General features: G+C 47.9%; 3 protein-coding genes across 8 annotated transcripts; 1 reads left to right on the forward strand and 2 right to left on the reverse strand.

The window, feature by feature from the left end:
- Nucleotides 1-4724: 4724 nt before the first annotated feature.
- Nucleotides 4725-13847, reverse strand: LOC308483960 (carbohydrate sulfotransferase 5-like). Of its 6 annotated transcripts, none has more exons than XM_081018372.1 (2): nt 13261-13847; nt 4725-7700 (listed from the first exon to the last, which is right to left on the reverse strand). In XM_081018372.1, the coding sequence occupies exon 2, from the start codon at nt 7677-7679 to the stop codon at nt 6501-6503; it is 1179 nt and encodes a 392-aa protein (XP_080874498.1). In that variant the 5' UTR covers nt 7680-7700; nt 13261-13847; the 3' UTR covers nt 4725-6500. The 6 variants fall into 6 exon arrangements, with proteins under 6 accessions (XP_080874498.1, XP_080874499.1, XP_080874496.1 ...); XM_081018373.1 differs by lacking the exon at nt 13261-13847 and adding an exon at nt 9834-9849; XM_081018370.1 differs by lacking the exon at nt 13261-13847 and adding an exon at nt 9461-9789.
- TMEM231 (transmembrane protein 231) lies at nt 11674-18344 on the reverse strand. Its single transcript, XM_081018380.1, has 7 exons — nt 18062-18344; nt 17811-17974; nt 16092-16220; nt 14987-15130; nt 14076-14157; nt 13854-13964; nt 11674-12201 (listed from the first exon to the last, which is right to left on the reverse strand). The coding sequence occupies exons 1-7, from the start codon at nt 18198-18200 to the stop codon at nt 12026-12028; spliced, it is 945 nt and encodes a 314-aa protein (XP_080874506.1). The 5' UTR covers nt 18201-18344; the 3' UTR covers nt 11674-12025.
- Nucleotides 18345-18415: 71 nt separating this feature from the next.
- GABARAPL2 (GABA type A receptor associated protein like 2) lies at nt 18416-23170 on the forward strand. Its single transcript, XM_081018434.1, has 4 exons — nt 18416-18588; nt 18806-18861; nt 20283-20455; nt 22659-23170. The coding sequence occupies exons 1-4, from the start codon at nt 18555-18557 to the stop codon at nt 22747-22749; spliced, it is 354 nt and encodes a 117-aa protein (XP_080874560.1). The 5' UTR covers nt 18416-18554; the 3' UTR covers nt 22750-23170.
- Nucleotides 23171-23811: the final 641 nt, after the last annotated feature.

The raw sequence follows: 23811 nt of genomic DNA on the forward strand, positions 1-23811 counted from the left end.
GGAGGGGTGTAAACCCAAGACCACCACCCCACACACCTACATCACAGAAAGGTGGTCTAAAACAGAAATTTGAATGTTGTTTTTCCTGTCTGCCAGCTTATCTGTTTGCCTTTCCTGATTGCCTTTCCTGATAGTCTGTCACCCATTAAAATGCTGATTACTCAATTCCTGAGACAATGGGAAGGCTCCCTGAAGGCTCCCTGACCCCCTCCCTCCTTGCAGAGAAAACACCTGGTCAGTTTGGGAATCAAAAATGGTTTCAGGTTGGTCTTCCTCTGCTGATCTATGTACGTGCTTCGTTGGTACACTTATGAACATTTAACATATATCTAAGACCTCAAAATTCCTATCACAGGATTCAAACATTCATCTTGATTCGCTTGCAAGGAATTTGCTCATTCACTTTGCAACACATTTCCCTGTCACTTTCTTAAAAAGCCCTCAAAAGTGGGCTTGTTGTCCTATGGCAGTTCATCCGCTTTAATTGCACAAAAAGTATGTGCTTGAATTCCTTCCACAAAAAAATTGACAGTTTGGAGGTTCCCATAGTTAAAACATCCACACACTGAATCTAGCAAAGGGTTCCGTCTACAGTGTCAAACAAGTAGGAAAGCTGTCGTCTCACCAGCAGGAGTGCCATGCAGCGTGTATGGCCCTGGCACTGAAATTTGTGGGTGCCTGGTGCCTTCATGGGGAATGTTGTGGGTGCTCGCGTACCCAGGGCCCCAGGGAGTTGGCACCTATGCTCACCAGAGAAGAGTTCTCTCCCTTCAGTTCACAAAAAGGGTCACCACCAAAGAGATGAGAAAGACTGCTCAGATGAGGAGTCGCCTCACCAGGAGAGAATGTTCCCTTCTTGTTCCTGAAAGGCTCCTGTCAGTGGTAATGATCAATTATCCAGCACCTTGAGGATGCTCTGCATACCGTATTGCAGAAAGATATCTGTGAGATAATGGAAGGCAGGAAAATGGTCCTGAGAGAGAAATCACTGACACAGTCTTCAAAGTGAGCGCAGAGAGGTTTCACTGCCTGAGGGATGTTAGCAATATTTGCCCCTCATTTACACAATTGTATATGAAATTGTAGTCCACAATGCTGTCCTCCTCATGTCCTCCTCAGGTACTGAATATTCTTCTAGAATTTATTCAGTCAAACGTGGTGCAAAACAAAAAGTTCAGGTTTAAAACAAAAGCAAAAGCCAGACATCTCCAGGAATAGAGGAACACAGGGATATGCCTTTTACTCAGACTATTGGTCCATCTAGCTTTGCGCTGTCTGCATTGACTGGCAATTGCTCTCCATTGTTTTAGGCAGGAAGCATTCCCAGCCCTACCTGGAGATGCTGAGCATTGAATCTGGGACCTTCTGCATGCAAAGCATATCATCTAATACTGTGCTATAGGCATTTCTGAAATTGGGAGGTATAGGTTTTCTACTGTATTAAAAGGTTTGGGCCCAGTGCAGTGGAACCAGTCATGCTGCCCTAAGGTGTTAGGAGAGGTAGCAAGAGAGTGAACATGTGAGAGTGTCTATGCATGTGTCAATTGAAGAGAGGCAGATTTATATTTTTTGTTTACTTTGATATTTATATTTTGTTTATTCAATTTTTATATCCTGTTTAGTCATACTTCATATGTTTGTAAATTTGTTTTAGATAGATAACTCCAACATCTCATGCCACCAGTGGGTTGGAATATGCTGCAGCTACACTATTCTGCCACCAGATGGCAGCAGAGTGGGTAGAAACAGGCTACAGTTAGAGGAGTTTACCACACTATGCCTGCAGTGGGCAGAAAGAGGCTGCAGTTATACTTTTTGTCACTAGGTGACAGAAAAGTACTATTTAAGGACCTTACTGACTTAAGTTTTAATACACAACAAAGAAAGAGGGGAACTGCAATTCCCAGAGACCCCAGCCAACAGGGATAAAGGCAAGAATACTGGGAGCTATAGTAAGGTTACCAGACCTCCCCATTTCCTGGGGACAGTCCCCGGATTTACAAATCAGTCCCCTGACAAATTCTATCATTCCTATTGAAGTTGAAAGTGTCCCCGGAATCATTGAAAAAAATCTGGGAACCTTAAGCTATAGTCTATATTATATTAGCGACTCTTTAACTCTATTAGTTTAATAGAGTTAATTTTATTCTGTTTTATTCTGAGGGAAGTGTGCCTGTGTTGGAGGGGTGAGGCAGGGGGAATCCCCCAAACAGACAAGCAGACATCCTAACCCTTTCTGAATTTAAGAGGCAATGAACAATTTAAATTCAGCATGTACATATAGCACAGCCCTGCAAGGTAGCATCACTATCTATTCTGTAATAGTCTGCTGAGAGGGGCCAGTGCTAGGAAAGGGAAAATAGTCACAGCAGCAGGAGTGTAGGCATGTCCCAATGGCTGCCATGTCCATAGCAATCTCACCCAGAAAAACCAATCAAGACTTAGCTCCCAGAATGCACTGCTACACTGAGCACCACACACATGACCTATTAGTAACCAAAACACATGCTGCATAGCTCCCCACACCCCATAAGCAACTATACTTAGCAGCACCTTGTGGCATCTCAACCACAGGTGGATCATCACTGCCCCAACACACAAAAATGCCTGCAGCCCCATCAGACACCAATGATACCATGGAACCAGAGAGCACAGTGCAAAAAACTGTTCCTTATTGACATGAAAGAAACAATTAAGCAACATACCGAAGGAGAAAAGGAGTTCATAGTAGCAAAGATTTCTGCAATCCTCGCTCCCCACCAACCACCAGTGGGCACCCCATAGATCAGTGGTCCAGACACGACAAGGAGCAGTCAGACACCAAGGGCTTGGCAGGCAGGTAGAGTTGCATGAGCAAAGACAGCTGGGGGCAGGAATGCAAGCCAGATCAGACCTGCTGTTGGTGCAAAGACCAAGTGCACCAGTGGCACCTTGCAAGAAGAGTGCATAACCAGGGAGATCCACACAGGCAGACGTGCCAGCGAGGCCACTGTGATCACCAGCCACTTGCGACAGCTTATAGAGAAGCAGGAAGAGTTCACCAAATTCCTCTGTGATGGAGACCCCACATTTCTTACCACATGCAGGATCTGATTGCTCCAGCCCAAGGAGGCAGCAAAGAGTCTCTCAGTGCCTGTGGACGTGGTGCCACAGCATTGAGTGTGCAAACCTGCACCACCAGATCTCTAATACCCTCCTGGAGTGTGGTGAAGTAACTGCCACCTCTGGCCACATGCACCAACCAGCCGCCTACACTCCACAGTTGCCACAAAGCAACAAGACCTCAGCGACAGCTCTGGGTGCAGAACATACACATGTGGACAGCTGGACAGTGACCTCCACCACCAAGACACCCACATTCTTCACTACAAGTGCATGATACACTAGCACCAGAGTTTCTGCCCTACGGCTCCCACCACCTCCAATCTCCTTCTCCTCCTTGCCAACACTACCTGCCAAGGACTCCGTCTGTGTCTCTAACAGGGTAGCAGCATCACTCGCCCTTTCATCCTCAGCAACTAGGCAGGGCTGACCTCCAAAATTGCTAGGAGTGGAAACTCCCTTCCCCCAAGACTTTCACACACACTGGAGGTGGCAGCTCCTCCAGATTCTCTTCCATTATCCCAAGGCCCAACTTTGAAGGTGGCCTTGGGGGCAGCAGGGGCACCAGTTGGGGGTGTGCTTCAGGTTGGAGTTGTGGCACTTCAGTATCCTATGGAGGGGTACTTGTGGCATGGTGGAGATGGCACTGAGAGAGGCAGCTGTTGGGAGGGTAAGCACCAAATCTATGGTGGCTGCTGATCTGCAGAGGAGCAGCATGCCTGTATGCACAGAGAAGAGGAGCAGGACTGTCAACACCATGGACAGCTCACAAGCTCATTGTCCTGGAACAGTGTCCCACATACCCTTGGAGGGCCTGCCCAAAGTGCTGGATGGAGCTGTCACAAACAAGGGGAGCACACCCACCTCCAGGGCTCAAAGATTAATGGGAGAGAAGAAGAAGACAGCCACCACAGCAATGGCACAGCTGTTCCCCACAGGACTGGGCTCCTTTGGGAGGATGTGCAAGATACAAATTAAATAAAGGAATAAATATAAATAAATCTCTGCAACCTCAACCCCTTGACTGCACAAAGACAGCATTCCTCCAAGTTTCCCTGATTTCCTGTCCCAGATGCGATCCAAGTTGTGGCCGCAGTGAGTCTCCTTCCCCCTGCTCCTGCCAAAACCCAGCAGCTCAGGTGGACAGGCAGGAAGGCAAAGCCTCAGCTAACCCAGCTGCTCTATCCTCTTCTAATGAATATATTGTTCTGCAGATGAACTTGCTTCCACATGCAAGACCTTCTCATGAGTTTTAATCTAGGAAAGGTGAAACTGAAATATTTTTTTATTACTCTTTAAAGCAGAAGTAGCTGGCTTGTGACCCTCCAGATGTTGTTGAGATTCCCAAATCCCGTCTGCTTCAGGCAGCCAGCATGGCCATTCCAGCAATCAGGAACTCTGGGAGTTGTAGACCAACAACACCTGAAGATCCACAGCATAGCTAGCCATGCTTTAAGGTGTCCCCCAACATTGTCATTTGAAGCAGCTTTTCTTTATAGATCACTCAGAGATGTAGAAAAAGCACAACCCTGAGAGTAGCCTGTGATATTCCTGGCTGCATTTTGCAATGCCTTGTCTATTGGGGCCACTGAAAGACCAATTTAATTCTCTTGGAGCCAAAAATGATCATCATCATCATTTATTGAATTTATATATACAACATTCAGTGGCAAAGAGTTCCACAGGAGAATTGATTAGTGTGTGATGGAATTCCCCGTGTCTTCTGAAACTGCTATAGATTGTGTTGGATGCCCCACATTCAAATATTACCAGAGTGTTAATCATTTATCTCTGCAGTATCTATGATTTGAGAAGCATCCCCCCTCCATTCAGTCTGGGAAACCCCCCCCCCCCCAATTTAAGGGGGGGTCACATCTACTTGGCCTTCTTCATGGAAACCTGATTAGCAAATGGTTCTCTAAGTGAGAATTCACCACAGACATATGGAAATAGAACTTTTATTAACATACAAAGGTACAAAGCAGTGGGATTCAGCCCCAACGCAAACCTGAACTGGAAGGGAGCCCCAGAGCCCATTCTAATGGCAGAATAAATGTGTGAGGGGAAAAGATTACTTCCCCTCCCAACACAACCTTCCCCACACACCCCCAACCCCCATCCCAGCCTGTGGTTCAGCTGTACAGCTTCCAAATCATGACTTGTTGTGGGGAGCGGGGGCTTCCAGAGGCAGAACTGATTCCCAGCACTCCACTTTTGAGAAACTATCCACTGCTCTTCCCCCAAACACTTCTGGATCCTGGATGGTGGGACCCATTCCCACATCTCTGCAATTTGGATTCTGGATTAAGAGTACAGGCTCTGCACAGTGAAGGGTGCCTTTGGCTGAGGAACTCCGTTTATGGGGAAGGAAATCTCCAATAGGTGCAGGTTCTCTCCTTCTGGGGAAATATCTGAGGCCCATGGTCAGCTCAATGACATTACAAACAGATGCTAGGACCCCAGCCAAAGTTATAAAGAAAGCAACCAGCAAGTGCCTCTGGAGAAATATTCCAAAGTACCTGCATATGGCAGCCACATTAAGAAGCATTGAACAATCTTTGCATAGTCATCTGTCCAATTTGCATAGTCTTTGCATAGTCATCTGTCCAATCCAATGGCAGTATTTAAATTTTGAAGAGAAAGAAGAGAATAAGCCCCAAGTTTCTTCTGTGTATCTCTAGCAGAATCCTTCTTTTCTCCCCGCTATTTTTTTAGCAGCTATGAAGCACAAAAGATTACATGTTCAGTGATGGGATGGCCTTCATTAGAAGTGAGCATTCAGTGCTGCATACAGAGATTTCTCCCACACGTATATATAACACATATATAATGATTTTAGGGACCAGCCCATTGTCTGTCACCAGAGCAGTCAGCAGCCAAATGGTTCATTTGAACAGCAACATTGGGCTTTCTTTCAACTCCTCCACCCACCCTAAACAAGGTGGCCATTCAGAGGGTTAGCTAACATGAGCAAAGAAGACCAAAGCTCATTTATCAGTAATTTGACAGCCCAGCATGTGAACATATTTTGTTTAAAAAATAATGCAGAACCCAGAATACCATAGTTACTTTCTTGCCCTTTTCTCAGAAGCAAAGGGAAAGTATTTTGTATTGAAGAGTTATGTCAAATATAATGCAGTTTCTGGAAGTTCTACATTGTTATTAAATAAAAAAACGGCATTCCTGATACCTACAAATATAGCAGGACAGTGTGGTACAATGACTGATCCAATAGGATATATTTCTGCGAACTACATATCACCCCTTTATTCCATTTGCTCTAGTTTATGTAAATGGCAAAAGGATGATAACTAGAAGCACAGAATTCAGCAATCAAAATAAATATTTTCCAGTTACCTGGGGTGGGGGGGAAGAGATTACAGATAGTCATACTTCCCCTAATTTTCACTAAAGGATGCCCAGCTGAATTGACTTTTTCGATGTGGCAACACTAAATTGAATGACAAATCTTTCTGTTCTTTCTCAGAATCTACAAGTTGGTATCCGAGTATATTTAAGGCACCCTTGCAAACCTCTTGCACTTGCTTGACCTTCTGAAACGAAAGAACAGTCCTCCATGCCTGGGAGACATTGACTGCATCTCGGGAAGTGATTTGGAAGGCCTCCCTCTTCCTACTTGGCCCTTGTCCATGGGTGATATTATAGATCCAGTTTTCAAGTTTGCTAGTCAGCTGAAGACCTGAAAATTTATACATTGCTGTAATTTCCACTAAAGGATCTCGTACAAGATCTTCAAACCGGATCATCAAGTAACGATCTTTCAGAAAACTTGGAGGTTTCAGGGTTGCTGTTTCATAAATCTGAACGTGGCTTCTACAGATCTCCTGCAGGACTTTGTACTGGCCATCTTCCACTTTTGTGCCATTCATGCTCAAGACAATCCCATTGTCACGGGCAAGAGCTTTTGCTGATTGCTCCCGGGATTTCACAACAGCTCTGGGGTCACGGACGAGGTGGATGACTTTGAGGTTCAGGGAGGGGTCAGTGAGGAGAGGATAAAGCACCTTGAGGTCAAAGATCCGGACTTCCTTCAGGACAACGTGGCTATAGCTCTTGCAGGCCTCTTCCACTTTGCTGAAGGGGGACTTCCCACAGACAGCCTTGCAGGCACTTTCGCTGGTGATATCAGTGCGGTGGAAAAATTCACAAACAGGATCTGTGCACAGGGCACGACTCACTGCCCACTGGAAAAGATCTGACACATTTCTCTTCCATGGCAGGTAGGCATCAAAGACTGACATGTCACACTTGAAGACTGACCGGATGAGGTCCCGCACTGCCATGTGCAAGACCTTGGCGCTGTTTTGGTACATGGTTACCCACACGTGCCAGGCTGGCTCCATCAAGTAGAAGACATCAGGGTGTTGGCTGAAGAGCTGCCCGACAAAGGAAGACCCTGACCTCCAGGAGGAGAGGATGAGAATGTGCACCTGGGGTGGTTTCTCTTCAGACTGAGACATAAAGCCACCATGCTGAACACACAAAAACAGTAGAAATCCTGTCTGAATCACAAGGAAGATTGCAACTGTAGTGCTGGATATTCGGATCCTCACCATTCTGGCTGAAGCAGAGCACAACTGGAGGAAAAAGAGAGGGGGAGCTGTTCAGTTTTCAGTAGGATGACGATGACACACAAGGACCTTGCATGCAAACAAGTAACAGCCTGGGTTGCCATACATATTGTATTGATAATGCCCGGAAACGACTAACCAGTTCAGATATGCATGTCAGTGAGAGCCATGAAAAACAGCAGGCTGGAGGATGAGACAATAGTGATGCTCAGAGAGTACAAAAGAGTTTGGAACAAACACACTGCTGTTCGGGTGGGGGGAAAACAGGGCAATGGAGGCAGTCTTTATTCCACATTGATTGTATTCTGCTGTGTGTGGAAGGACAGAATGCAAGACCCAAAGCTCAATTTAGCATTCTGAAAATCTCAAGTTATCTTTTGAAACAGTTAGATGTGTCTTGTCTTCTAATCTGCAGGGGAAAGTGTGCAGGGACTAGTGGACTGCAGCAGCTCCCATCAGCCCCAGCCAGCATAGGCAAGGTGAAAGACTTGTAGTTCAAAACATCTGGAAGGCACCACCAGACTGGCAAAGGTTGGTCTCCATAGAGGTTCACCAGTTTACTAACAGGGGTCTTTCTCAGCCTAATTTTGGAGATGCTGTGGGGAGGGGACAAGAGCTAAAGGTCAGCCTCGTCTCCTTTAGCTTTGAAGTAGTTATACTAAATGAGTAAAAAGGCAAAGGTAAAAGGACCCCTGACCATTAGGTCCACTCACGGACGACTCTGGAGTTGCGGAGCTCATCTCGCTTTACTGGCCGAGGGAGCCGGTGTACAGCTTCCGGGTCATGTGGTCAGCATAACTAAGCCGTTTCTGGCAAAACCAGAGCAGCGCATGGAAACGCCGGAGCAGTTCCTATTTATCTACTTGCACTTCGTGCTTTTGAACTACTAGGTTGGCAGGAGCAGGGACCGAGCAACGGGAGCTCACCCCATCACGGGGATTCGAACCGGGACCTTCTGATCGGCAAGTAAATGTAAAGGTAAAGGGACCCCTGACCATTAGAAACAGAGATGGACAAATCTGTTTTTTAAGTATTTATTTGTTGTCCATAGCTCTATCCCACCTTTATTCCAAGGAACTCAAGGCAGAGTATAGGGTACAGTTCTAGTTCATTTGCACAATCTGTGCAGAAAATGCAAGTAACCATCACTCCCCCCCCCTAAAAACAAACTCAAGTAAAGCATAACTTCTCCCGTGACATATGACCCACTCAGAGTCAACTTCCAAGCAGAGCCTGTGCAAAAAGATACCAACTGCAACCAGTGCCAGGAGGAGGAAGAGACCCCGGAGCTGTGCCAAAGTGAGCCATCCACCGCCAAGCAGCGAGGCAGGCAGTTACAGGAGGAAGCCCAGAGCGATGCACGTTTCTCCCGACCCGAGAGCTTAAGGGCGGCTGCTTGAGATGCGCCAGGGCTTCAGCCAGCGTCCGCCAAGAGGACGCTGCTTGGATAAGGGCGCACTCTGCACGCGCTCCAGGCCGTCGCGGCTTCTTTCGTTCTCTGAGTTACGCCTGCCGCGCCTCCAAGTCCGGCGGCGCACAGACCTCGAAGCCCTCGACGCCGCGCGGGCCTGACTCTCCGGTCCCGCACGAGATGAGTGGAAGTGGAGGAGAGCGAGGGCGGGCGGGCGGGGGGAGATGGCCAAGCAGAGGGAATCTGCTGCTGCCCCCGGGAGAACCCGGTGGGGGAGGCAGAACCCCAGCTGCCGTCCTGGGCCGGAGTCCCCGCGGCTGCCCCGTTTCGGCTCCTCACCTCGGCCAAGACTCACCAGCGCTTTCCTCAGAGACGTGGGGGATTTGGAAAACAGGGGGCAGGCGGGGCCTGGGGGCTGAGACCCGCTGGCTGACTGGCTTGCTGCCCTCGCCGGGTCGCTCCAGGTGCCGCCGCCGCCGCTCCGCAGACAGACAATGAGCCGCTTTCAGACGTGGCCGCCGCCGCGTCCCGGAGCGGCCGCCGGAGGGAGGCGCCAAGGAGGGGCCGGTCCAGGGCGGGAGGCCGAGCAGCCCCCTCTGCGGGAGGTGGGCTCTGCGCCCAGGCCAGCCCCCTGCAAGGTGGTGCGCGCCGTCCAGGCTCCGCCATCCTCCATCTCCGCCCATCAGCCGAGAGCTCCAAGGACGACGGGGGCGCTGCTTCTCGCTTACTACGCGTGGCCGGCCTTTCGGCCCCCCAATGCTTGGCGAGGGGATGCCACGCCGGGGGGAGGGGGGAGGAACCCGACGGCGCTACCAACACGCGGGGAGGCGGACTCCGCGTCGGTGCGCTCCCGACCAGGCTGCTCGACTCGGGATGCTGACCCGCCTTTCTCGCGCACGCTGCCGCTCAGGCGCCCGTCCCGCGGCTTTAAGGGCAAGAAGGAGCCGCGTAGACCAGGCCCGCTGCTTTGTGCAGCCTGCGGCCGTAGCCCCCGCCCTGTAGTGGACTAGGAAGCAGACTCGACACTGATCGGGTCTACCTTGCAGGGCTGCTTGTAGACCTCCTAAGGGCCTCATGCATGCGAAGGCCTTAGGACGCTGGGCCAGCGCTTTGGCGCCTGATTTGCAGTCGGTGAAAGGACGGGGGCGAGGCAGCAATGCAAAGTGCAGCCTGCCGCCTCCCCCCCCGCAATGTAAACGAGGCAGCTGTAGCTGCCCATCACTCTCTTCCTGCCCCCCACTGCTTATTTATAAAAGTATATAAAATACTTTCTCGCAGGGGTGCCAACTTGAATAAAATAGGGGGGGGGGGAGGTAAGCCCCGCCCCACATACACACAATTGAACGGCAATGCCCTTCAACTTGGGGGAGGGGGGACGCCGGTCATTTTTTTTTACATTCTATGCAGTCCTGAGCAGCCTTTTGGCTGCAACCAATAAGAGCAGAGACTGACTTTTCTCATAAACTGCCATAAAACATTAACAGCAAAATGGACTAAAGGCAAAGGGGAAATGCTAAACTATAAGCACAGTCTAAGGATGTGGCATCACACATGGTTTTGTACGCAAAGCATCAGTCCCCAGCCTCTCTACAATAGGGTTGGGAAAGATTCCAGTTGATAATACCAAGCTAGATGAATCAGACTCAATATAAAGCAGCTTCCTATGGTTCCTAGAAAACACCACTGGCCCCAATCAGAACCTGCCTCTTAGGCTTGGATGGCTGGTTTTACAGAAGACCCAATTCTGCTCTATGGTGGAGTGCTGGCTGATTCCAGTAATGCACAGTTGTAGCCTAATTGAGCCTACATTACATTTTAAGGCTGTTTTACAAACACTGCCTGCTCCCCCTCTAATTTTTTCATTCTAGTGGCAAATGACTTTGTTACAGAAGACTTCTGGAGAACTCACTACTTTGTAACATTTTAGTCGATTCTAATAAAAGTTATGATGCTTCCCTTGCCTACTGGAACAATTTTTTTACAATTTCCACAGTTGCCTCCTTTGCACTATTTAGCTATGTATAGGAATCTTCTGGGGGATAAGAAACTGAAAATACCTCACCAGGATACACCATTTTATGTCCAGGCGCAAGTTTCCAGGATGTCATTTTGACACCCAGGGAAGACAGTTTTGCTAAAAAAAACACAAAAAACCTAAACAAAATCCAGGCTTTTAAAATCTTCTGTTAATTACTTTCATGATTTGCATTTGTTTTATGTCTGCTAAATGCTTTTAATTTGTGGTGTTTCACTGTTTATTTAACATTTGTTTTAACATTAACTTTTTTTGTAAACCACCCTAGGAACATGCTGGAGAGTGAGAACTAAACTGTACAAACAGGCATGCTTGCTCTGCTGTGGGAGGTGGGCAGGCTTCTCCCTACCCTTGTCCTCTCAGACTGAACAGACCAGCTAATGCTGCCTTCTTGGAAATGCAATTTTATTGCTGCCTTTTCATACGGCTGTGTTTGTTTCTATGTTAAAATCCCTATGTAGGATTACAACAACAGGGGATTAACCAAACCTGCAAGCCTGAAATTCAGTGCAGAAATAACAAAACATAATCCATTATAAAAGTATTAAAGAGAATGAATTTACTTAAAACAGTGTATCTCATTATCAACTGAAGCTCCTTCAGCCACTATCTGGGTGTGTGCAGATAGTGTTTCATATACAACTGAAGACAAAATGCAAGGCAGCAAATTAGGTTCCCAATGTGCTGCTCACATAGCACTTCAAGTGGAAATACTTGGCTCAGAGAGAAGTGAAATACAGAGTTCTTTTCACTCTTGCAATAAGCCTTGATCACAAACACACAGGCGCCTCCTCATCTTCAATGTGCAAAGCTGCTGAAGAAAAAAGTGAAAGCATGGGATATTTATTCATCCTGTTGGAGTTTTAGGTATTTTTAGGAGCATGTTCAGGACTGGTGCTCTTTATATGACAATCCAGGGGGAACTGGTGTCACTGGTACTGTGCTTAGCGCTTGATTCTGGAAAAGGAAGATTTTTATTCTTTCAAAAATCCAAAGAAAGATCAGCAGGATGGCAACATACTGAATCCAGGCAAACTTAATCATCTCCCAGAAACCTGGCTGATATGTAGCAAGAGTCAAGGAAAATTTGATTTTCAAGTGTCTTCACAAAAGTTCAGAATACACACCTCAAACACATATGACCAGCAAAGTGAGAGATTAGATCTGCATCTACAAGAAAGGTTGTTGAGAACACTCAATAAACAATAGGAGACACAAGGAAAACTCCCATCCCTATGTAAGTACAAGTTACGAACATAAGATGAGCCTTCTGTAACAGGTCAACGGCTTATCTAGTCCAGAATCCTGTTCTCAAAGTTGCCAAGCAGATGCGTGTGGGAAACCTGCAAGCTAGACAGCAGTGCAACACGCTGCTCACTTGTGATTCCCAGCAATTGTATTCAGAGGCATAATGATTCTGAGAGTGGAGGTAGAACATAGTCATCAAGGCTACTAGCCACTGATAGCCTTGCCCTCCATGAATCTGCCTAATTCTTTAAAGCCATCCAAATTGGGGCCCATCACTGCCTCCTGTGGGAGCGAGTTTAATGATGTGCTGCGTGAAGAAGTATTTTCTTTTATCGGCCGTGAATCTTCTAACATTCAGCTTCACTAGATGCCCATGAGTTCAGGCGAGAGGAAGAAAAACTTTCCTCTATCCACTTTCTCCATGCTATGCATATGCTGCAACCTTTCCTCAGCGGAGTTGCTCCATCCTCTCTATCATTTTGGTTTCACTTTTCTGAACCTTTTCCAAATCTATACTATGCTTTTTGAGGTGAGTTTGTCAGTTCTTATTTTGTCTATTAAATTTACATCTCTCATCAATGCTATCTGCCTCAGTACCTAAGACTTAATTCATACCCTAGGATCTCTCCTGTACTTCCTCTACGAAGATATAAATAATTTATTCAACTTCTCCACCATCTCATACTCTTTTGACATACATTTGACTCCTTTGCCATGCTGGCATACTCCTGTCCCTCAGGGTACCTTTCCTGATCTGTGATATACACTCCAGTTGAACTTCTGATATAGTGCTTTTAAACAACTCCCAAGGATTTTGGAGTAATTTGACCCTCTTGACTTTGCCTATCAGCTTTCTTTTTACCAATACTTACATTTTAGGGACATTTCCTTTTTTGAAGTCAAAAGTGACTGTGTGTTGGACTTTCCTGGCAACTGACTAATAGCGCTATGGTCACTGTTCCCAACTGGTTCAACAACACTTACATCTTGCACAAGGGTGCTGGGCACCATCAGATCCCAGGTCACTGTCCCCTCTAGTTGATTCCATGACAAACTGTTTAGGGCACAGTCATTTAAGGTATCTGGAAATTTTATCTCTTTGTCAAGACAGGAATACATATGTAGCCAGTCTATGTGATGGTAGTTGAAGTCAACCACAGCTACAACATTTCCTATTTTGGATGCTTTCTTGATTTCATTCCTCTACTCAAGATAATCTTCTTTCAATCAACCACCTTTGGTGGTCTACAGTGACACCACCTTGCCTCCAGGCAAGTTTCATGGAATTCTTCATCAGGCATTCTTCTCTATTGGTCCAACTCAGCAGCTACATTCTCCACATTCAGATTGTAGCACACTACCTACCAAGTGCCATGATTGCCAAGCACAGCTCAAAACAGCTTCCATCACTTTCATGCCAGACTGAGACCAAGCGGGCCAAACTACAACCACCTGGTAGCCAAAGGATATAGGATCAGTTCCACTGGGTAGTGGATGGTTGTCTGGACCACAAACGGTGCATCAGGTGCTCTTCCAACCACCCAGATAGGGCCGGGACCAGACAAAATTGTTGTGACTGCAAAGGAAACAACAAAGACCTTGTAGGCATTTGGTCATAATTCTGAAGTAGCTGGTGAAAAACAAGTATCAGTTAACCTAGAAAGGACTGTGCATAATGCAAACTCACCATTCCTCTCCTGATATGCTGCAACAATGTTCACAAGATCATAGTCCTGGGCAAAAGGGCTTGTACCATTGATCACAGATACCTGTCACAGTGAGAACACTTTGCATTAAAAAACAAGAACAGACATGTTGGGGCAGACAACACAATATAAGTCTCAGGCAAGAGATAAGAGTTATGCAGACCAGAAGGGCACGTGCCTGCTTCAGCCCTAACAATACCCCTTCCTATTCAGGTTAGACATGCTCCAGTTAGAATGGGTGGTGGTCAAAGAGATCACTAGACTTTCTGAAGTCTCTTTAGCCTTTTATGAGATTGTTGTTTGGCAATACCACAGTACAGGTGAATTGTTGTGACATAGGTGAACGCTAGGGACGCAGGTGGTGCTGTGGGTTAAACCACAGAGCCTAGGACTTGCCGATCAGAAGGTTGGCGGTTCGAATCCCCGTGATGGGGTGAGCTCCCGTTGCCCGGTCCCTGCTCCTGCCAACCTAGCAGTTCGAAAGCACGTCAAAGTGCAAGTAGATAAATAGGTACCGCTCCAGCGGGAAGGTAAACGGCGTTTCCGTGCGCTGCTCTGGTTTGCCAGAAGCAGCTTAGTCATGCTGGCCACATGACCCGGAAGCTGTACGCCGGCTCCCTCGGCCAATAAAGCGAGATGAGCGCAGCAACCCCAGAGTCGGTCACGACTGGACCTAATGGTCAGGGGTCCCTTTACCTTTACCTAGGTGAACGCTATGTTAAATTAGTATCTCCTCCGCTGTATAACCTGAATATCAAACAGTGGACATTTCACTGGCATGATCACACTTTGCAATTAGTGCATGACTCCAGCAGCATCAGTTGCAGTGGAAAAGACATCACAAAGGGCAACAAAACTGCTTGAAAGGACTGAAATGTAAAAGGCCACTCACATTATATCTGCTGTCCAGCCCAGTATGGCTAAGCGGCTGCCTCTGGTGAAGCTTCAGGTCTCCGCTCACAAAGACCTTTGACCCTGGCAAAGGGGAAGAGGCCTGCCAAAAGGCCATGCACTGCATCACGAATGTAGACATTCTCTGAAATGGGAGCATAGAGGGGGAGAGAGAAAAAGAAAGGTTTATGGCTCAGCCTTAATCATTCTACAAGTGATACAAACACAACACTCAGAATACCAAAGCTTCCTATTTGGTAGGCAGAGCATTGGGCTGGATGTATGTAAAACAAATGATCAAAACAATCAAATATAGAAAAGGAGGGAATAGAAGAAGAAGAAGAGTTTGGATTTGATATCCCGCCTTTCACTCCCCTTCAGGAGTCTCAAAGCGGCTAACAATCTCCTTTCCCTTCCTCCCCCACAACAAACACTCTGTGAGGTGAGTGGGGCTGAGAGACTTCAAAGAAGTGTGACTGGCCCAAGGTCACCCAGCAGCTGCATGTGGAGGAGCGGAGACGCGAACCCGGTTCCCCAGATTACGTGACGACCGCTCTTAACCACTACACCACACTGGAATACAACTTTATAACTGATGGCCTGCATTATGTATTGCATTATGCATTAGAACTGCACCTAAAAAAAAATATTTATAGCATGAACTAAACCAAGCAATAAAGAACACATGTAGTGTCCCAAGCAAGTCCTTCCATGAAATCACATCTCTTCCCTGAAGCGTGTGGCCCAAAGTCCTCTTCCCCTGCTGCTGAGAGTCACCAATGGGCCAGCTGTGGGTGTACATGACCCATCAAGCCCTTTCTTGGCACGTGCAGCATCCCCGCCCCCACAATAGCCAGCATAAAACTTCTTTCAAGCTTAATTGCAGTTTGTGTGCATGTGTCACAGCTGGGGAAGGGAGGCTTAACTCCTCCCAACCATGACCTCCCCTCACCAAAAAACCTGCATAGAAAGCTGTTCTACTAGCTGAGCATGGGATACTGAGTAAATGAAACAGCAGCCGCCATCACCACAGCAAATAAGAGGATTAGGCTGCCTGTCCTCAAACACTGAGTGGCACCTAGAAAGCTATGGCTTGTGGCACTCACCTGCAACTGATAGGTAAATGTCAGAATGAGCTGAATCCCAACTATTTGCTCTGTAGCTTGAAGTGGAAGCTCCAGGCGAAAATTTAACAGGTCCACCATTCCATCTTGATTTGAGTCTTCCTCTCTAGCCTAGCAAGCATAACAGGAACTTTTATTAAAGCAAACTTCTTAGCAATAATTTCAATTACATGTCAGCTACACAGATGCGACGCCAGGTAAAGAGGAAACACGCACCCCAATACAGATGCTAGATTCAATATAGACCAAGGTGCCTGCACCAAAGCACCGTTGCAATGGCAGAATACAGCCACCTACAGGATCATGCAAAACTGATGATAAGCCCAGGCCAGATGGGAAATGCTCAATACTCCTTACCAAAGGTTTCCCCTTTGCCTTTGCTAGGGAACTTGGAGTAGGCCCCCACCTGCCCAGTCCCTCTGTTCTGGCCTGGCCACAAAAGGCTCAGGTTCAAATTGGTCTCTGAGGCAGCCTTCAAGTCATCCAGTTTAATGCTGGTTGTTCAGAGTAAGTTTGGGATTTGGGGGCCTCCATAATCATGTCAGATTTGCTGAAATCAGTGACCTAGAAGCCAAAGACCCATGGAGCAAACTGACTCTCCAGATGTTACAGGACTCTCATCGAGGGGTGATGCCAGCAACATCTGGAGAGTCACTGATTTCCCATCAAGATCTATGGCCTAATTAACCAGTGGCATGACAGCCATGAGCCCATTTGCTCTCAGGTACTTCCTCCCACTGCTTCATTAGCAAGTCTCCTGCTGTAGGCAGACAAAGCAGAGCACAGACACTTTTTGCCTCACACCAACAGCCAAACAGATTCATTTTAAAGGACTATGTTGTGGCAGCAACCATCTCCGTCTTGGCTCACCCAGTGCAGTCATCCTAGGTGGTGACTGCCCTAGGAAAAGCAGCTGAACCCCACTTGAAGCCTCGATTACCCACTTCCATGATTTTGCAATACACTCTATGGATAAAATCACTCATCTATTCAACTTGCGAGCCACAGCTTTGACCACAGAGCCAGTCTGAGGTGTCAGAAATTCAATCATCTCCAACTTCAATCAGTGTCACTTTGTTTCATCCTCTGATATGGGAAACGTGTACTCTGATTCAAACAGGAGAGAACTGGCACCAATGAACTGGCTACCAGCAGCAAATTGGGCAAAAGTTTACCCTGGCTATTGAAAACCAATTCGGTTAGGAAGAGATTAGGGGTCTTTATTGGCTGAGGAAACTGCATTCTCATTTAGACAGTACAGGAGTAGCACAGCCTTAAGTCTGCCATTATCACTTCCTAACTTAGCAGGAGATATGGGAGCAGGTGATGTTCTTCCAAACGCACCTGGAAACCAGGAGAAAGGGCAGCCAGGAAGTGTTTCTAGGAAAAGGCTACTGTAGACCAGCAACCTCCACTCAGCCTTTCATCGTAGAGAGAACATACTGTACTGGGAGGTGGGCGGGGGTTCCTGCTGGGCAAAGAGTCACTCTTTTGTGGCTGTAGTTGCTGTCAACTCCGAGCCCGCAGAGAGCCTGAGCTCAACAGTCACCATCGTCAACGCTGCTCGTGCCCGGCTCCTATTTACCGGCGGATCTAAAGGGCTACTGGAGGGAGGGAACCCGTCCGCGGCCGATACCCTGAGAGTCGCCCCCACTGGCCGCCCCAGCAAGAGGCACTTTGCATGCGCTCAGAAGCGCCTACCGAGACGAGCGGGACGCGCAGGCGGTCGCCTAGGAGGCGGTTGCAGGCGGGAAAGGAGCTCCAGCCCACGAAGTCGCCGCCCTCCATCAGCCCCACCAGCAGCACCTCGTGCCGGAAGCGGACGCTGGGCTGCTCCGCGTAGCTGCTCCGCTTCAGCCAGAAGCCTGGAAGGGAAGAAGAAGCAGCGCCGGTCAGAGGGAACGAGAGAGCAGGACAGGGAAGGGACGCCCTGGTGCCCCTCCGCTACCCACCGTGGCTCCGGTAGGCCACCAGCAGCGGCGGCACGTATGTGAGCACGCCCAAAAGCAGCAGCCCGAGCGCCGTCAGCGAGCACAGCGCGACCCGGTGCCGCCGCCCGCCGCTCTCGGAGACCACCTCTAGCCAGGCCATGGCAGGCGACAGCCCGTCACCCGGGCAACGGCCGCGAGCCGCGCGCCACTGCGGGTCAGGCGCTGTCAACCAATCAGCGCGGGAAGGGCGCGAAGATGTATGCGCGGAGGGCCGGGCCTCGCGACGTGACCACTGCGCCGTCCCGCTTCGCCCCACCTTCTGGAAGTCCTGGCTCCCGAGTGGTTGCCGGGAAACGGTGAGCCGGAAGTCCCGCCCGCCGTGCCGTAGTGGTGGCTGCTGCTGCTCGTCGTTGTTGTTGTTGTTGTGACGGTGGCACTACGGGCCCGACGGACCGAGAGGAAGACCGACAGGCCGGCCCCTCCCTTCCTTCCCCCGCCCGCCCGCACCGGCGCCATGAAGTGGATGTTCAAGGAGGACCACGCGCTGGGTGAGGGGCCAGGAGGAGGGAGGCCGCCGCCGCCGCCTTCTCCAGGGATGAGGCCTGGCCTGGTCCCCGGCCTCGGGGGGGAGGGGCGTCTCTCTCGCCACACGCGCAGCGCCGCGGGGCGGGGGGTGGGAAGGGCGGGGCGGGGGCGCCGGGCTCTGGCGCCGGCCGGAGTCTCTCTCGGCCCCTCCTGACGCGCCTCCCTCGTTTGTCTCCGCAGAGCACCGCTGCGTGGAGTCCGCCAAGATCCGGGCCAAGTACCCTGACCGCGTCCCGGTAAGTCTCTCGCGGCCGCTACTTCGCCTTTCGGGGAGGAGGCCGGAAGGTCCGCGCGGGGTGGGGTTTCGGTGGGCTGGGCCTCTTCAGCATCGGTGCAGCTTGGCTCCCGTTCGAAATCCGCCCTGCGGAAACGAAGCAACAAACAGCCTGTTTGGCCCGAGCATCTTTCCCTTTTTCTGTCCGCCCAGTGCCTCGCCCGGTTGGTGGGAATCTTTGATTTAGGCCTGTAAAGCGGAGGGAGGGAGCGAGGGAAGACATTCCCCTGGATCTTCCATTCCCGGCATGAGCCGGGGTATTCAGTCATAAGAGCAAACAAGCAAACGGGTTCCCCTTTATGCGGATGTGTACAGAAATTCAGATATTCTGAGATTTAGTTGTACCAAAAAGGGGGAACTATAATCCTCCCAAAGACCATATGGTAATGTTGTTCGATTATCTTAAGGATAACTTATCACAAAAAGGCAAGGGAAATAATAAATTGTTAACAGCTGCTAGAATAATATGCTAGAATTGGAAAAATATCATTTACTTTTCCATAGATTCTTGGCTACTCAAATAACAGTTTGCACACTGGCCAAACAGATGCTCCAATAGGAAGCCCATGACAAGGATATGGGAGCCATAGTCCTCTTCCCACTTGTGATTCACCATATCTTTTAATCAAAGGCCTAAGGCCTGTGCTCCTGGTGATACACATAACCACTGTGGCTAGCAGCTATTGATAGCTAGCTATATTCATCATCAATTTGTCTAAATTCCATTTAAAGCCAACCAAGTTGGTTACCATCATAGAACTGCAGAGTTGGAAAGGACACCAAGGGTCATCTAATCAAACTCCCAGTGATGTAAGAATCTTAACTAAAGCATCCATGACAGATGGCCATCCAACCTCTGCTTAAAAACCTCAAATGAAGGAGAATCCGCCACAACATATTGTGGGAGCTAATTCTATCGCTAAACTATGGATTATGTGCAGAAGTACTTTTTTTTTGTCTGTCCTATATCTTCTAGCATTTAGCTTCATCGGATTACCCCTACAGGGTTCCAATATTGAGAGAGTGGGAAACAATGGAAGTTCCAAACACCTCATAGAACACATGGCTGTGATCTAGCCTTAATGCCATCAAGGATTATGTGACACTGGCTGTATCAGAGCCCTCCAGGAAAGGATATGGTTGGGGCAGCCACTGATTGAAGTTTGGGAAAAGGCCCTTGTGGCTTAACCTTGAGTGCCAAAGTCCTCCCTCCCTTTGCATTTCAGAGAACTGAGAAGAGGTGGTGACATGCTGTGGCTGGTCTTGTCTATCATTTTTTCTGCTGAGCCTCTCCAACTGCCATTGTGTATATTGTCCTGGTGTTAATGTTCTGATGTATCCTGTCCCCCTCCATTTTATCCCTCTCCATTGTCCTTTGGGCAGGTGATTGTTGAAAAGGTCTCAGGCTCTCAGATTGTGGACATTGACAAGCGGAAGTACCTGGTTCCGTCTGACATAACTGTGGCTCAGTTTATGTGGATCATCCGGAAGAGGATTCAACTGCCATCTGAGAAGGCAATATTCCTCTTTGTAGACAAGACTGTCCCGCAGTCCAGGTGAGGATCTTCCTTCTTCAAGGACAACAGCTGCCGTTTTCTCATGGAAAACAAAGCTGATGACCAGCTGTCTAAAATGGCATGGTCCTCCAGGGCACTTTGGCTTGTGTCCTGAAATAGCTGTTTCCAGTCTTTGTAGTTGTATGTTCAATGTGAAATTGGCTTCTTCACTCCAAGGGAAAGGAAGTGGTTTGCAGCCTCAGCTGAGATGATCTAGGGCAGGGGTGATTAACATGTGGTCCTTCATACATTGCTAAATTGCAATTCTTATCACCCCTCACTCTTAGTCATGGTGGCTTGGGCTGAAAGGAGTTGTAATCCAGCAATATCTGGATGGCTAGATATTTTCCATCCCTGATTTTGGAGTATGAATGACTATTCATTCCTCAGAGGAATCATGGGTGGGGAGAGTGCTGTTGCATCCAGGTCCAGCTTTCGAGCTTCCCATAGGCACTTGGATGCTAGGCTAGATGGGCTTTTGGCCTGATCCAGAATCAGAGTTGAAATGGACAATGAGGGTCATTAGTCCAATCCCCTGAAGTGCAGGAATATTTTGTCTATAACCCTGAGATTGAGAGTCTCATGCCCTACTGACTGAGACAGCTCTTATATTCATATAATTGTTTGTAAGCTGTCCGGTTCCTGGCGAGCTATGCTTGTATCATACACTCATAGCCAAGCAGTGAGAGATTGCCCAGGCATCTCCTGAATATTCTGCTTCCATTAAGAGAGGTGGGGAACTCTTGGTCCAAAGACTGGATCCATCCATCCTTAGGACCTCTGCATCCAAGCCTTGGTGTCCTTTCCTCATCCTAACCTTGCCCTTCCTGTGCACTGTGATACCCCCACCCCATTCAAGAAACACATTCTCACTGCAATTAGGCTTCCAGAAAGCTTTATATTGACTCTAATAGAAGTCTGCTGCCACCTCTCCACAGCCTGTGTGGGGATAAAATCTTCATGGAATGTGCAGCTTGTCAGGGAAGGAGTTAACCTTTTCTGCTCCTTCTCCTTTCTGGTAACTAGGGTTGAAATAAAATTTCAGAGCAGCGTGAATAGCAGAGCTCAAGTTGTGTCAGTGACGTAGTGTGGGTTGTCAGCACCCGGGGCAAGGCAAGTAATTTGTGCCCCCTAACCCGGTAGGGGCAGAGAGCTGCGAGTGCGAGCGCGCCCCCCCCCCAGATGTTACGCCCGGTGCGGCCGGCCCCCCCTGCACCCCCCACGCTACGCCACTGAGTTGTGTACACAGGAATATGCAAGATCACTCAGGTGGACACAGTGCTTGCTATAGAAAAATCTGTAATGCTTGTAACTGATTTGGGAGTAGAAATGTTTATTCTTTTTCTTTAATCTCTCTGCCATTTTTTCCTTCAAAGTTTCCCTTACTCACATGAAATAAGGCTGAGGACTACATCTTACCCAGACCCTAGTATTAAGTCAGAAGTTAACCCCTTATGCCAAATTCATGATGTTAGAGGATCAGTATTTTATGGTTTTAAACAATTAATTCAATCCTATGCCTGCCTACTCAGAAGTAAGCCCACTAGAATTCTGTAGGCATAACTTCTAAGATTGCAGCCCAAGTATAGATCTAATGTGCTTCTGTTCATTTATTTTTGCCAGGCTTTTTTTTTAACCTTCATATTTTTATTAGATTACAGATTGAATTTCTCAAGCGGTAGATAACATTTTAATCTTTTGTCATGAACTTCAGTCTTTGTAAAATGTTGCAGCTTAACAGGAATTTATATTGAGCTTAATACCAGAACAGCCTCTAAGCAGTTTACAAAAAAGACAGCAAATTATTTACACACACACACACACACAAAATATAAACACCAGAAGATAAAATACCAGATGAAACAATAAGATCCCGGGCAACCAAAAACACAGGATGAGAGAGAGATGTGTTCTGTAGCCTTCCACACTCTGCCTCCAGCCATCTCTCTCATAACCTCCTGAACCAGGGTGCTATCCCTTCCCCTCTCTTGCGAAGGGATATTCTGATAACATTCTGCTACCAGAAATTCTAGAGGCTGCAAGTGGTTATAGTAATCATTACAGACACACATGGTACAAGTAGAAAAGGTCCTGTTTAAAGAATTGCCTGGGCTTCCATTCAGTTTGCATTCCCTCTTAGTTGCTATGTAGACTCCTTTGATACCCTAGCAAGTTCCTCACTGTCTTGTCTTCTTACCTTCAGCCTGACAATGGGACAGCTTTACGAGAAGGAGAAGGACGAGGATGGCTTCCTGTATGTGGCCTATAGTGGAGAAAACACCTTTGGCATCTGATTGCATCTCCTTCCCTCTTGTGTCTTGTAAATAGCCTCTTGTTTGTGATCATGACCCCGGGGCACATCCTGCATCTGTCACTGGGTTGATTTAATATATGGATAGATTTTTGTTAGCCTGGTAATTTATGAAAGTTTTATTTCCCCATTGTACTCATAGCTGTAAATTCCATAGTCTCTCTCCTCTGGGACACATATACTGACATTATTTAAATACTGAAGCAAGGTAGTTGAGGGATTAAAGTGAGGGGGGAGGGGGATTTTGAAATGAAGGTTTGACTAATTATTAATTATTAGTTTCATAGTAAGGGCGCTTCTAGATTGTTACAAACAGTCTCAAGATGCTAATATGTTGATTTTGGCTAGTGTCTTCCTCTTGATGAATTTTGCTAGAGGAAACTGATTAAAATTCCTCTCACAAATATGTTTCAGTTCTATGTTACTTCAGCCTCACTTTCTAACACACAGTCTTACGAGGTCAAGCTTTACAAGGGGTGATCCTGCGTCTGTCCTATGACATAAGCTGTGAGCACTGAAGCAGCTGCTTTTGCAGATCTAGGCATTTCTCAGACTGTGAGAAGACCTCCAATAAGTTGCTTCACACTCTTCCTCTTTAGGAGCCAGATAAGTTTCCTTGAGCTTTTGGTGAGGGACTTTGAAGAGTGATTGGACAGGACTTTCCTTTGTAGGATTATTTAATATCTGGAGACAGGTCCCTGCATTCCTTTCTTTAACAAGGGGTGGTGGAGGTGGACAGTCTTATTTTTATAATAAAGGTAAAGGGGCCCCTGACCATTAGGTCCAGTCGTGGCAGACTCTGGGGTTGCAGCACTCATCTCGCTTTATTGGCCAAGGGAACCGGTGTACAGCTTCCGGGTCATGTGGCCAGCATGACTGAGCCTCTTCTGGCGAACCAGAGCAGCGCACGGAAACGCCGTTTACCTTCCCATCGGAGCGGTACCTATCTACTTGTACTTTGACGTGCTTTTGAACTGCTAAGGTTGGCAGGAGCTAGAGCCGAGCAACGGGAGCTCACCCCATTGCAGGGATTCGAACTTCCGAC

This window comes from Podarcis pityusensis (genome assembly GCF_964106645.2).
Source record: "Podarcis pityusensis genome assembly, chromosome: 8".
NCBI classification, from domain to species: Eukaryota; Metazoa; Chordata; class Lepidosauria; order Squamata; family Lacertidae; genus Podarcis; species Podarcis pityusensis.

Excerpts from the sequence above, each read along its gene's own strand:
- GABARAPL2 (XM_081018434.1), top strand. The coding sequence starts at position 18,555 with ATGAAGTGGATGTTCAAGGAGGACCACGCGCTGG. Across the intron at positions 18,589-18,805 it reads CAAGGAGGACCACGCGCTGG|AGCACCGCTGCGTGGAGTCC; the intron begins GTGAGGGGCCAG and ends TTGTCTCCGCAG. Across the intron at positions 18,862-20,282 it reads AGTACCCTGACCGCGTCCCG|GTGATTGTTGAAAAGGTCTC; the intron begins GTAAGTCTCTCG and ends TCCTTTGGGCAG.
- TMEM231 (XM_081018380.1), bottom strand. The coding sequence starts at position 18,200 with ATGGCCTGGCTAGAGGTGGTCTCCGAGAGCGGCGGGCGGCGGCACCGG. Across the intron at positions 17,975-18,061 it reads GGTGGCCTACCGGAGCCACG|GCTTCTGGCTGAAGCGGAGC; the intron begins GTGGGTAGCGGA and ends CTTCCCTTCCAG. Across the intron at positions 16,221-17,810 it reads TGCGCGTCCCGCTCGTCTCG|GCTAGAGAGGAAGACTCAAA; the intron begins GTAGGCGCTTCT and ends TATGCTTGCTAG.
- LOC308483960 (XM_081018368.1), bottom strand. The coding sequence starts at position 8,840 with ATGGTTACTTGCATTTTCTGCACAGATTGTGCAAATGAACTAGAACTG. Across the intron at positions 7,701-8,756 it reads TTGAGTTCCTTGGAATAAAG|TTGTGCTCTGCTTCAGCCAG; the intron begins GTGGGATAGAGC and ends TTTTTCCTCCAG.